This window comes from Saccopteryx leptura, chromosome 3, assembly GCF_036850995.1.
Source record: "Saccopteryx leptura isolate mSacLep1 chromosome 3, mSacLep1_pri_phased_curated, whole genome shotgun sequence".
NCBI classification, from domain to species: Eukaryota; Metazoa; Chordata; class Mammalia; order Chiroptera; family Emballonuridae; genus Saccopteryx; species Saccopteryx leptura.
The window spans coordinates 168,565,082-168,580,026 of record NC_089505.1 but is presented as its reverse complement, the minus strand read 5'-3'; the positions used below and the strand labels follow the sequence as shown (position 1 = coordinate 168,580,026).

General features: G+C 38.0%; 1 protein-coding gene across 1 annotated transcript in view; it reads right to left on the bottom strand.

Annotated features, from left to right (window-relative positions):
• Positions 1-14,945, bottom strand: part of HFM1 (helicase for meiosis 1) — a 130,684-nt gene that overhangs the window by 108,950 nt on the left and 6,789 nt on the right. Inside the window, exons 3-7 of the mRNA XM_066372671.1 lie at positions 14,362-14,671; positions 12,275-12,540; positions 11,569-11,616; positions 7,687-7,757; positions 7,104-7,236 (exon numbers count right to left, since the gene is read on the bottom strand). Coding sequence (XP_066228768.1) covers positions 7,104-7,236; positions 7,687-7,757; positions 11,569-11,616; positions 12,275-12,540; positions 14,362-14,671 — 828 coding nt within the window. The remainder of the gene's footprint in view (positions 1-7,103; positions 7,237-7,686; positions 7,758-11,568; positions 11,617-12,274; positions 12,541-14,361; positions 14,672-14,945) is intronic.

Genomic DNA, 14,945 nt, shown 5'->3' with positions numbered 1-14,945 from the left:
ATATATATATATATATATATATATATCTGGATAAAGAAGATGTGGCACATATGCACCATAGTATACTATTCTGCCATAAGAAATGATGACATCGGATCATTTACAACAAAATGGTGGGATCTTGATAACCTTATACAGAGTGAAATAAGTAAATCAGAAAAAAACAAGAACTGCAGGATTCCATACATTGGTGGGACTTAAAAACGAGACTAAGAGACATGGACAAGAGTGTGGTGGTTATGGGGGGTGGGGGTAGGGAAGGAGGGAGAGGGGGAGGGGGAGAGGCACAAATAAAACTAGATAGAAGGTGACAGAGAACAATCTGACTTTGGGTGATGGGTATGCAACATAATTGAATGACAGGATAACCTGGAGATGTTTTCTTTGAATATATGTACCCTGTTTATTGATGTCACCCCATTAAAATTAATAAAAATTTATTAAAAAAAAAAAGAACAATCATCTGGAAAAACCAACTTTGGGTTAAAGAAAGAGGAATCTATAACCAAAGATCACCAAAGAAGCCACACTGAGACTGGTAGGGAAAGCAGAAACGCGGAGAGGGCTGCCTAGCTCCTGGGAGCAAGGCAGCCCAGAGGGACTTGTGGCGGGAGGGGAGTTTCCGGGAGAGGGAAGGGTCCTGGGCCCCAGGACTGATGCCCTAGTCTGCAGCCTCAAAGCATGGAAGAAGCATATGGACAGTATCTAGCTGTGAAACAATCCACAATACTGTTTGTGAGAAAGAGACAGATTTCTCAAACGAGTATTTGTCTTAAAGAGACCGCGCAGAAAACCTCTTTCACAACCACTCACCTGAAGCTCCAGGGAATGGGGTGAGCTGAGAGGACTGGAGTAGCAGGAAGAGAGTATAATCTAGGAGGCACAGGGAGAAATGCTTTGAAGGACAGCCACTCTAAACCCTGGGCTGAGTCACTCCCCAAATCGAAAGTGAGTATTTTTCCTGGAACCAGCAATACCAGCAAAGGGAAGCAGGTCACCAGCCAAACAGAAGCTCTCCTGCTGCAGTCAGAGCAAAGAATCACTTAGAAGCAGGGAGCCATCAGGGATACAGTATTGAGTGCTGAGGTCTGAGCTACATTGCCACCCCCACACTGCTAAGTGCATGCAGAAGGGCAGGCAGTGGCAGGATGCAGGAGCATGGTCCCGTCAGAAGGGGCAGAAGCCAGGGGCTGTCTGCCCCCACGGCTACGGCTGCGACCCAGATGTGAGCGCAGTCCCACCCACAGAGTTGGAAGCTAGGGGCCAGCCACGGCTGCAGACGAGGCGCAAGAGCGCAACACTGCCTGTGGGGCCAAGGCTTGTGGCCCTAGTGCGTGAGCACAGTCCCGCATGTGGGGGCAGGGTGGAGGCCAGGGGCCGGCCAAAGCTTGCACCCTGGATGCAGGAGCACAGTCTCACCTGTGGGGGCCAGGCAGGGGCCAGGGGACAGCCAGGGCTTGCAGCACAAATGTGTGAATGCAGTCCTACCAGCGGGGGTGGGGCAGAGGCCAGGGGCCGGCCAGAGCTTGCAGCCCAGGCACGCAAGCACAGTCCGGCCCATGGAGGTGAGGCAGATGGCACAGTGACTGTGGTGGCAGGGCGATGCCAGCAACATCCATGCCCTGAACACCTGAGGTGGCAGGCCTGCAGACAGATTACACCTAGGGAACACAGAGGCCACACCCACTGGACTCCTTTGGCTACACCCTTCTTACACACAGACAAAATGGGAAGGCAGAGAAATGCAACCCAAATGAATCAATAAAAGAAATCCCCAGAAAAAGATCTGAATGAGATGGAAATAACAGAGTTTAAAATAATGATTGTTAGAATTAACAGAGTTTAAAATAATGATTGTTAGAATGCTCAAAGATCTTAGAGCAACAATTGATGGACATAAGGAGCACCTAAATAAAGAGAGAGCAAGTATCAAAAAGAACATTAAAGCCTGACCTGTGGTGGCGCAGTGGATCAAGCTTCGACCTGGAATGCTGAGGTCGCTGGTTCAAATCCACGGGCTTGCCCAGTCAAGGCACATATGGGAGTTGATGCTTCCTGCTCCTCCCCCCCTTCTCTCTCTCTCTCTCTCTCTCTCTCTCTCTCCTTTAAAATGAATAAATAAATAAAAATAATTTAAAAAAAAAGAACATTGAAATAATAAAAAAGAACCAGTCAGAAATGGCAAATACAATATCAGAAATAAAGACACCACTAGAAGAAATTAAAAGCAGGATGAATGAAGCTGAGGGTCGAATCAGAGATTTAGAGAACAAGATAAACGAAAGCATGGAAGCAGAGCAGCAAAAAGAAAAGAGGTTCAAAAAGTCTGAGGAAACTCTAAAAGAGCTCTGTGAAAACAAAAAGAGAAATAACATCCACATCATAGGGATTCCTAAAGGAGAAGAGAAAGATCAAGGGATGGAGAAGAGAAAGATCAAGGGATAGAGAATCTGATTGAAGAAATCATAGCTGAAAACTTCCCTAAATAGATGAAGGGAAAAGTCACACAAGTTCAAGAAGCATAGAGAGTCCCATTAAGGATGAACCCAAAGAGGCCCACACAAGAGACATCATAATTAAAATATAAAGATTAAGAGATAAAGAAAGAATACTAAAATCTGTAAGAGAAAAGCAGTCAATTACCTACAGAGGAGCCCCCATAAGGATGACATCTGACTTCTCAATAGAAACATTAGAGGCCAGAAGGAAATGGCAAGAAATATTCAAAGTAATGCAAAACAAAAGCCTACAACCAAGGCTTCTCCATCCAGCAAGGTTATCGTTTAAAATTGAAGGAAAAATAAAAAGCTTCCCAGACAAAAAAAAACAAACCCAAACCTCAAGGAATTCATTACAACCAAACCAATGCTAGAAGAAATGTTAAAGGGACTGCTGTAAACAGAACAAAGGGGGGAAAAAAACTAGTAAAAGAGGAATGTAGATTTAAAGAATAAAATGGCAATAAACTATATATCAATAATAACCTTAAATATAAATGGATTAAATTTATATTTAATAAATTTATTAAATGCTCAAATCAAAAGACATAGGGTAGCTGTATGGATAAGAAAACAGGACCCGTACATATGCTGTCTACAAGAGACCCACCTCAAAACAAAAGATACACATAGACTGAAAGTAAAGGGATGGAAAAAACCATTTCATGCAAATGGAAATGAAAAAAAATCTGGGATAGCAATACTTATATATGACAAAATAGACTTTAAAACAAAGGCTATAGTAAGGGATAAAGAAGGTCACTATATAATGATAAAGGGAGCAATCCAACAGGAAAATATAACCATTATAAATATCTATGCAGCTAATAAAGGAGCACCTAAATATATAAAGCAGATTTTGATGGACACAAAGGGAGACATCAACAGCAATACTATAATAGTAGGGGATTTTAATACCCCACTAACATCAATGGATAGATCCTCAAGAAAGAAAATTGACAAAGAAACAGACTTAAAGGACACACTAGATCAACTGTATTTAATAGATATCTTCAAAACCTTTTACCCTAAAGCAGCAGAATATACATTCTTTTCAAGTGCTCATGGTATATTCTCTAGAATAGACCATATGCTAGGACACAAAATGAGTGTCAACAAATTTAAGAAGACTGAAATCATATCAAGCATCTTCTTGGATCACAATGGCATGAAACTGGAAATCAACTACAATAGAAAAACTGAAAAACACTGAAACACTTGGAAACTAAATAGCATGTTATTAAATAATGAATGGGTTAACAATGAAATCAAGAAAGAAATAAAAACTTTCCTTGAAACAAATAAAAATGAACATACAAAATTTATGAGACACAGCAAAAGCAGTCCTGAGAGATAAGTTCATGGCACTACAGGCATACCTTAAGAAGCTAGAAAAAGCTCAAATAAACAATTTAACCCTTCCTTTAAAAGAACTAAAAAAAGAACAGCAAGTAAAACCCAGAGGAAATAGAAGGAAGGAAATAATAAAAATCAGAGTGGAAATAAATGATATAGAGGCTAATAAAACAGTACACAGGATCAGCTGAAACCAAGAGCCAGTTCTTTGAAAAGGTAAACAAGATAGGTGAACTTTTAACCAGACTCACCAAGAAAAAAAGTGAGAGGACTCAAATAAAATTAGAAATTAGAGAGGAGAAGTAACAACTGACACAGCAGAAATACAAAGGATTGTTAAGAAAATACTATGAAGAACTATACGCCATAAAATTAGACAACCAAGGTGAAGTGGACAAATTCCTAAAAACATATAATCTTTCAAAAATCAATATAGAAGAATCAGTAAACCTAACCAGACCGATTTCATCAGATGAGATTAAAACGGTTATCAAAAAACTCCCAACAAACAAAAGTCCTGGGCCAGATAGCTTCACAGGTGAATTTTAGCAAATATTCAAAGAAGAACTAACTCCTTTCTTTCTCAAGCTATATCAAAAAAATTCAAGAGAAGGGAAGATTTCCAAACTCCTTTTATGAGGCAAGCATAATACTGATTCCAAAACCAGGCAAAGACACTACAAAGAAAAGAAAACTACAGACCAATATCCCTGATGAACTTAGATGCTAAAAATTTTCAACAAAATATTAGCAAACCGGATTCAGCAATACATGAAAAAAATTATACATCATGATCAGGTTGCATTTATTCTGGGGAGACAAGGCTGATTCAATATTCGCAAAATACTCAATGTGATTCAACACATAAACAAAAGAAAGGATAAAAATCACATGATAATATTAATAGATGCAGAAAAAGCATTTGATAAAATCCAGCACACATTTATGTTCATAACTCTCAGCACAGTGGGAATACAGGGATCATACCTCAACATGATAAAGGCGCTCTATGACAAACCCAAAGCCAACATCATACTCAATGGGCAAAAATTAAAGGCAATATCCTTAAGATCAGGAACAAGGCAGGGGTGCCCCCTTTCACTACTCTTATTCAACATAGTTCTGGAAGTCCTAGCCACAGCAATCAGACAAGAAGAAGAAATAAAAGGCATCCAAATTGGAAAAGAAGAAGTAAAACTATCATTATTTGCTGATGATATGATACCATACATAGAAAACCCTAAAGTCTCAGTCAAAAACTACTGGACCTGATAAATGAATGCAGCAAGGTGGCAGAGTATAAAATCAATATTCAGAAGTCAGTGGCATTTTTATACACAAACAATGATCTGTCTGAAAGAGAATTTAAGGAAACAATCCCCTTCACTTTGCAACAAAAAAAATAAAGTACCTAGGAGTAAATTTAACCAAAGAGGTTAAAGACTTCTACTCAGAAAATTATAAAACATTAATAAAAGAAATCAAGGAAGATAGAAACAAGTGAAAGCATACACTGTGTTCATGGATAGAAAGAATAAACATCATTAAAATGTCTATATTACCCAAAGAAATCTATAAATTCAATGCAATTCCTATTAAAATACCAATGACATACTTCAAAGATATAAAACAAATATTCCAAAAATTTATATGGATCCAAAAAAGAACACAAATAGCCTCAGCAATCCTGAAAAAGAAGAATAAAATGGGAGGTGTCACACTTCCTGATATCAAGTTATACTACAAGGGCATCTCAAAACAGCTTGGTACTGGCTAAGAACAGGCATACAGACCAATGGAACAGAACAGAGAGCCTAGAAATAAACTCACACCTATATGGACAATTGATATTTGACAAATGAGGTAAGAGCATACAATTGAGTAAAGACAGTCTCTTTAACAAATGGTGTTGGGGAAATTAGACAGGTACTTGCAAAAAAAATGAAACTGGATCACCAACTTACACCATTCACAAAATTAAACTCAAAATAAATAAAAGACTTAAATGTAAGTCGTGAAACTATAAACATCTTGGAAGAAAACATAGGCAGTAAAGTCTCCGATATCTCTTGTAGCAGTATTTTTGCTGATTTATCTCCACAGGCAAGTGAAATAAAGGACAGGATGAACAAATGGTACTCTATCAAACTAAAAAGGTTTTGCACAGCAAAAGACACCATTAACAAAATTAAAAGACAACCCACACAATAGAAGAATATATTTGCCAATACGTCTGATAAGGGGTTAATAACCAAAATTTATAAAGAACTTGTAAAACTCAACACCAGGAAGATAAACAATCCAATCAAAAAATGGGCAAAAAAAATGAATAGACACTTCTCCAAAGAGGACATACAGATGGCCAATAGGCATATGAAAAAATGCTCATCATCACTAATCATCAGAGAAATGCAAATTAAAACTGCAATAAAATATCACCTCAAACCTATCAGAATGGTGCTCATTAACAAAAAACACATAATAAGTGCTGGAGAGGGTGCGGAGAAAAGGGAACCCTCCTGCACTGCTGGTGGGAATGCAGACTGGTGCAGCCACTGTGGAAAACAGTATGGAGATTCCTCAAAAAATTAAAAATGGAACTACCCTTTGACCCAGCTATTCCACTTTTAGAAATATACCCCAAGAACACCAAATCACTGATTCAAAAGAAGAAATATACCCCCATGTTTATTTATTGCAGCATTGTTTACAATAGCGAAGATCTGGAAACAGCCCAAGTGTCCATCAGTGGATGAGTAGATTAAAAAAATTGTGGTACATATACACAATGGAATACTATGTGGCCGAAAGAAAGAAAGAAATCTTTCCTTTTGCGACAACATGGATGGACCTGGAAACTATCATGCTATGTGAAATAAGCCAGGCAGAGAAAAAAAATATCATATGACCTCACTCATTTGAGGAATCCAATGAACAATGTGAACTGAGGAACAGAATAGAGACAGAGGCGGGATCAAAGGGACCAGAGGGAAAGCGGTCAGAGGGAAAGGGGATGAGAGGATGGGATGGGGAAAGGAAAGAGATTAGTGAAATTATATATACATAACACAGCATTATAGAGAACAGAACAGCAAATCCTGGAGGGAAGGGGGGAAGGTATTGGAGGGACAGGGCAAAAGGGGCCAAGGGGAACACGGGGGTGGAGGGGAGATATATTCGGTGGGACACTTGAATCTGTATAAACACAATAAATTAAAACCATAAATAAAAAAATATATAAATACTTACTGTAAACAATTTTAATGTTTGACCATGGCAATGGTACTTCCATTAACAACCTTGTTATAGCAAGTTCAAACACTACCGTTTTCCCAGAACCAGTTGGAGCACAAATCACAAAATTCCTATCTGTGTACAGAAGCTAAAATATAAAATTTAATCAATCATGGAATATATTAAATTTTTCATTCACATTCTCAATTGTTAGAAAATATGACTCAGGAAGACTCTATGGAATAATAAATAGCTCAAATATTTTCATCTTTAAACTTATTAAAACTGTGACCTTGCGCTAGATCCACCACCCTCAAAAAATAACACTACTAAAATTTAACTTGTTTTATTTGTCAAATCAAAGCAAAAGAAAATCATTTCTTTAGCTTTCAGAGAAATTTTTATAAGTCCAATAAATATAAGCCAACCCACCTATGTAAATAACATGCATTCATACAACAAACAAGTTTTTGACCTCCTATAATGTACCCGTTACTGAGTGTGGCACTTGGGACATAAAAATGAATGTGATATAGTCCCTGCCATTAGAGGACAACCATCTAATAAGATAAGTAAATAATTATAATAAAATACTTACATCATCAAAGGCTCTGGACTGTATATAGTTGAAATATGGGAATTCTTTGAAAATACTTCTAAATTTTGCTGCTTAGAACAACATTAAGGAGTCAAATATTTTGGAATTTTAAAAATTAAGTTAAATTAATACTGACTGACAATATTTAATGATGAGGCTTTAACATTTGCTAGTTTGGCATCATAACAAAGGAATTAATGGATACAGAGGAAGGCAACAAAATGGCAACAGAGGATTCTCCTGAATTTCCCCCTCCCATGTATCCACCAAATATATACCTACAAACAATAAGTATGATTACACCTGCACATAGAACAATGTCCTCTGAAAGAAATCCTGAAACTAGTTGAATGACTCCTATACATTGAATGAAGGAGAAAATAGGACATTGAGATAGGTAGAAAAGGCAGAGACAACTCTCACCTTAAATCCCGCCTCTAGCGCCGAACTATACATTTGGGAAGGCACCCCCCACTTCCACCTTTTCCCTGAAGAGCAAAGGGTTTTAATCACACATCCAGTAACCAACTTTTAAGGCTCCCACTTGAAGGATAGACCCAGCCCTGTAAACCAACAAGACTTGCATTAACAAGTTCCCCAGGACTAGAGCAAAGAAGTTTTTAAATAGGCACAGGAACAACCCCCCCCCCCACCCAAACACACACACACACACACACACACACACACACACACACACACACACACCACACACACACACACAGGTAGACATCCAGGCTTAGTATAGAGGAGACAGCTCCATCTTCAGTTTCTCCCTGGAAGGGATATACCTGCATACTTTCTCAAGCACAGCCTTAAGTTCTGGCTTCTAATCAGAACACAAATACATAGCTATTTAAGCATTTATAATTTTAGGAAGACATATATAAAAATTTCTAAACTATTACAAGTGTTCCTATTAAAAGTTAAATCAGAGCATATTATTTCTCTGCTCTGATTCCCCCCCCCCTTTCTCTCAAAGTATATGGCCACAAGGCCCTACATGATCTTGCTTCCTCACCTTTGTGTTTCTGACCTCATGTCCTACCACTCCTGACTGGCTCACCAACTCTGCCTATATTGAATTCTTTTCTGTTCTTCAGAAACATCATCCAAACTGTTGTCCAGCCTGTTCTTCCTTTCTTATTTCCTTGGCTCTTTCACTTCCTCTAATTGCTTACATCTCACCTTCTCAAGAAGACCTACCCAAATCACTCTATATAATTCTAATCCTGAGTCCCTGATCTCAGCATTCCAAGTTAATCATCTTTACTCTGTTCCACTTTTTTTCCTTCTGCTTATTACTCATCACCTTCTAAAATATCTTATGACTTATTTATACACTTACAATTATTCAGATCTATCTTCTCTCCCAAGATTGTTAACTCCTTAAGGATAATGATTCAGTTTCCTTAATTAACATAAATAACCCAAATACCTGAACAGTGCCTGAAACACAGTAAGCACCCAATTAATACAGGTTTGCATTTATTACAAATATTCTTTTTACTTTCAGATTTGCAGACTGTCAGAATATTTGTGTCAAAACCAAATGTAATTTTGATTTGTCAATCTATCAGCTTTCAAAGAAATCTGTTTTTTTTCAAAATATGTCTCTTCCTATAAAATATTTATTTGTAACAAGCCCACATGTGAGCTATCATGCTGGTTTTTCTCTCATTAGGTAGTTCCACATCAGTTTACATTCACAAAAATGACTCTAATTCAGAGGAGCTACAGAATCAGTTCCTTACACATGAGAAAACTCAGCTACTAACATCATTTATCATAACTCCCAGCACTTTATATCAAATTTTTCCTTTCATCAACAAACTCTCAGCAGGGTCACTGCAATTATATGTTATTACAGGTGGGAAAATATCTGCAGAACTGAAAATGATAAGACAACAGTGGCAGCATCAATCTGACCACCAAACTTCTATTGTCATGAGCATTCAAATAGCAAAATATTGGAAAAGAAGCAGAAAATAAGTTCTGTCCAAGTAATCCCCAAACTCCCAAATTATCGTGAAGAGCATTCAGTCTCCCACTTTAATCTAAATATATGCTAGCAAACAATAAAGTGTAGCAGTTCAATGAGTTAGACAGCAAATGAACTTTTGAACAATACAATGAACACAATAGTAGGCAGTAGTCTTAATCAGCAAAGAGACCTAAAAATTGAATCACTTCAGCTGTGCTAATAGTGTAACATGAAAATCTTTAAAACTCATCAAGTTATTGTCATATTTATGTCAAGTTCCAATAAGGGATAAGAAGAATTTCCCATCATACAGATAATTAACTTCATTTTAAGTATTTACTATTTATTTTGTATGTTCCCATGCTATTTAGATCACCAGAGAGAAGGAAACACAGCAGGATTGAGACCATATGCTGAAGAGAAGCATTAAAGTAAAGACTGGCTATGTCTGAAGTTATTACATCATTATATATAATCCTCTTATTGTTCCCCCCCATTCTAACTCAGTTCAGTTATCTGCGTTGGATGCCGTTTTTCATAAGGAATCAGGCAAGTATTTTCTAATCCCAGTTCAGAATTATCCTAGCCCACAGAGTACCGAGAATTAGAATCACTCTCCCCTAGACTTCTCTACCTCAACTGCCCAATATCTGGAATTTACTTTCTGTTTTATCAACAAAGTCTTAACTTTTTGTGGACTCTAAATGCCTTTCCCTAGCTTTTAAGTTACTAATTCAATAACCCTAAAGAATAGGTTTTGATGATGTAACTTGACCTGCTCAAAAATTCTGCATGGTTTCTCTCATTGCATACTAAATTTATTAAAAATTGAAACAAAAACACTTGACCTTGGTATTCATGGCATTAAGTGATCTGATTCTAAGATAGATACCTATCCAACATTATTTCCTACTACTCATTGAATTTTAACTTTCACTGCAGCCAAACTGGAATACTTGTTCTTTCCAAACATATTCCATCCACAATTTTACCCTCACCCTGGCTTATGGATACACTTTTCCAAGAACAACTTTGTTACTTAATCTGCCCTTCAATCTATTTGGAGATAGGAAGATAAATAAAGCATGCTCCTTGCCTTCAGGGATCCATAGGTCATAAGGAAATAGTAAAAGAAAACCAACAAAAAAAACCCAGCTAATGAATGCCTGACCTGTGGTGGTGCACGGGATAGAACAGTTGACCTAGAACGCTGAGGTTGCCAGTTCAAAACCCTGACCTAGCCCAGTCTAGGTACATAGGACAAACTATTAAAGAACAATTAAAGTGAAGCAACTATGAGTTGATACTTCTCATTCTTCCCCTTCCCTCCATTCTCTGTAAAGTCAATAAATAAAAACAAAAAAAAAAATAAAAACAGCTAATGAATTACAATAAAATAGAATAAGTACAGTTATAGCCATAACACAGAGTATCAAAAAAAAAACAACAAAAAAAAAAACAAAAAACAAAGAGGATATTATTTCCAGAACATATGTATGTACTCAAAAATCATATTACAGATATAAATTGCAAATTAGATTCTTTCAAAAAATACTAGATTTGCAAAAATGTCTCCAATCCACGGTATGCCCCATTCTCATTCACTTTACCTACACATGTTTAACGCAATACATTTTTCTTCCCAAAGTATAAGAAATTATAAATGAGCTCAGACACATTTCTGTACTTATCTTGTCACAGACTAGTTAACAGTTTACAAACAGGCACCAGACTGCAGATCACACTTTGAGTAGTACTGTCACACCGAATGGGTCTCTTACATGATGCACAATGTTCACTTTTCCTTTTTTCAACAAAAACAAAAGGACATAATAAAACAAAGTGCTTTAAAAATATAATTTCAAATAAAAGCTGCTGTAGTAAAATAATTTAAAGGATACGAATTTCTGTGACAGCCTTCAAAGAATCTAAATCATTTTCTGTTACCCCTAAAAAAAAAAAATCCTACATACTTATATGGGTATTTTTTACCTATTTCCATAAAAACTGTTTCAATAAAATTTGCATAATTTAATTGACAGCAGTTAAATATTATATCAGTTTAAAATATAATGGGAAATGCAGAAATTATACAGATAACCTATTCAAATTACTATATTTTTATATTTTCCCTACGCTAAGAAATACAGACTAGCTTATACTTTTTTTTTTTTTTTTTTGTATTTTTCTGAAGCTGGAAACGGGAAGAGACAGTCAGACAGACTCCCGCATGTGCCCGACCGGGATCCACCTGGCACGCCCACCAGGGGGCGATGCTCTGCCCACCAGGGGGCGATGCTCTGCCCCTCCGGGCATCGCTCTGTCAAGACCAGAGCCACTCCAGTGCCTGGGGCAGAGGCCAAGGAGCCATCCCCAGTGCCCAGGCCATCTTTGCTCCAATGGAGCCTCACTGCCGGAGGGGAAGAGAGAGACAGAGAGGAATGAGAGGGGGAGGGGTGGAGAAGCAGATGGGCGCTTCTCCTGTGTGCCCTGGCTGAAAATCAAACCCGGGACTTCTGCACGCCAGGCCGACGCTCTACCACTGAGCCAACCGGCCAGGGCCCAGATTATACTTTTATAAAACCAAATGAAAAAGCAAGGAACTACCTTGAACTTCATGAGGCTGGGATGCAACTGAAAAAGGTGGTGCTTTGAATATGCCTCCTCTGATTTCAGAAGCAGAAAAAGACTCATTTTCTGTAAACATGTTAATATCTGAATATTGAGGTTTCTGCTTACTATTTCTATATTTCCATGATTTCCCTTTGTTTGTTTCTGTTTGGACAATTTTCTGTGAGCCAACAGGAGAATCCAAGTTTGCACTGTCGTTAGAATGAGCACTCCAATGTATATTGTCAGGTATTTCAAATAATCTGAAAGAAAAAAAAGAAAGAAAGAAAAATACATGTTTGCACGTGAAAAACTAGCATAAAATTGATCCCTTTAAAAATACTTCTATGCCTGACCAGGTGGTGGCACAGTGGATTAAGCATTGGACTGGGACAGTGAGGACCCAGGTTCAAAACCCTGAGGTCGCTGGCTTGAGTGCAGGTTCACCCGGCTTGAGTGCGGGGTTGCTGGCTTGAGTGTGGGATCATAGACATGACCCCTTAGTCGCTGCTTGAGCCCAAAGGTTGCTGGCTTGAAGCCCAAGGTCTTTGGCTTGAGCCCAAGGTTGCTGGCTTGAGCAAGGGGTAACTCACTCTGCTGTAGCCCTCCCCCCCCTCATCAAGGCACATATGAGAAAGCAATAGATGAACAACTAAGGTGCCACAACAAAGAATTGATGCTTCTCATCTCTCTCCCTTCCTGTCTATCCCCCTCTGTCTTTCTCTCTCTGTCATAAAAAAAGAAAAAAAAGCCCTCGCCGTTTGGCTCAGTGGTAGAGCGTCGGCCTGGCGTGCAGAAGTCCCGGGTTCGATTCCCGGCCAGGGCACACAGGAAAAGCGCCCATCTGCTTCTCCACCCCTCCCCCTCTCCTTCCTCTCTGTCTCTCTCTTCCCCTCCCGCAGTGAGGCTCCATTGGAGCAAAGATGGCCCGGGCGCTGGGGATGGCTCCTTGGCCTCTGCCCCAGGCACTGGAGTGGCTCTGGTCGCAACAGAGCGACGCCCCGGAGGGGCAGAGCACTGCCCCCTGGTGGGCAGAGCGTCGCCCCCTGGTGGGCGTGCTGGGTGGATCCCGGTCGGGCGCATGCGGGAGTCTGACTGTCTCTCCCGGTTTCTAGCTTCAGAAAAAAATACAAAAAAAAAAGAAAAGAAAAGAAAAAAATATCTCTATATAGATTACGGTGTATTCAAACACAAAACTAATCATTCTCCTAACATTTGACTTAAGTTTATCACTAAATTATGTCTTTTCACTTTCCTAAAATTTAGATAAATCCAGATAGCCAACCTCTGAGAAAGCCCCCAATGGTCTTTGTCTCCTGGTATTCACACCTTTCTGTACTCTGTTACTTCAAATCAGGACTAGCCTATGTGATTAGTACTGTGGGAATACAAGTGTGTGACTTCCAAAGCAAGGTCCTAAAAGACACTGTCCCTTCCTCATGGTCTCTTGAATCACTCACTTTGAGAGTATCTAGCCACTGTATATCATGAGAACATTCAAACAACCTTATAGAGAAGTCCATGTAGACATGTACTGAGGCCTCTTGTCAGTAGCTAGCACCCACTTCCCAAACATTATTCAGTAATCATTTGAGTATAAGAATTACTTCATTACAAAGTTCTGGAAAACATAGAAAGGCCATCTTTATGACTTTTATATTTTACAAATCAAAACACAATCCATTGAGGTAATTTGTTCACAAGAGCCCAAAGGGATGAAGTAACCATTAAGGTTCCTAATATAGCACTCACATTTTATAAAATAAGTAACAGGAATGACTGAAGGTAGTAAAATATAGTGTAAAGGGGGTCCAGACAACAAAAACTTTGAGAGCCTCTGCCCACTATATACTTCATCAAATACTATTATTTTTAGTTATTTACTATCAGTCTTTCTCCCATTAAACTGTAAGCTCTCCTAAGGCAAGAACCTACGACTAGAACCCCAAAGTTAATGGGGTGGCTGGTACACAGTAGACTCTGCTTGTTGTTTTTCTCATTCAGATTCTATAATATTTCAAACTTTTGGACATACACATAACTATCCAATTTTATCACTGAATGTTATCTATCTCATTAATTACCTTGTTTGGAAGGCTGATGTGCTCTCTCCTTTATCTTGTGCAAAATTAACTAATTTTGTATCATCTAGAATGCTTTTCTCAGGTGCTATCTGAGTGCCATTGTGATCTTTTAATTTCTGAGAAGAATTGTATGTCAGCTTGCCAGAAACATGTGATAAGCCATTATTGTCTTCCCCTCCAAAATGTAGTTTATTTTCTTCATATTCATTAGAGGAAACGGCAAATTGAAGTTTTTGTGTTGGTGAAATATAATTTGTGTTTTCATTAGTTATTTTTAAATCTGTTAACACTTTTTGCCTCTTTTCCAGACCTAAAAAAATGAAATATATTAATTACTACATGTTATCCTTGAAAAAAATATTTCAAAATGATGATAGAAAATTTAATAAAAATTTTCAAAAGGGTTTACTAGGTAAATATGAATGCCAAAAGAAAAATATTAGTATAATAGTAAGATAATCTGTCACATTATATATGGTTTTGGGATGATTCTCACTTTATGGTATATATCACTGAAGGATCCTCAAAAATTAATAATTATTTAAATTAAATTTGAAATTTATATAAAACCTACATTTTAAAAT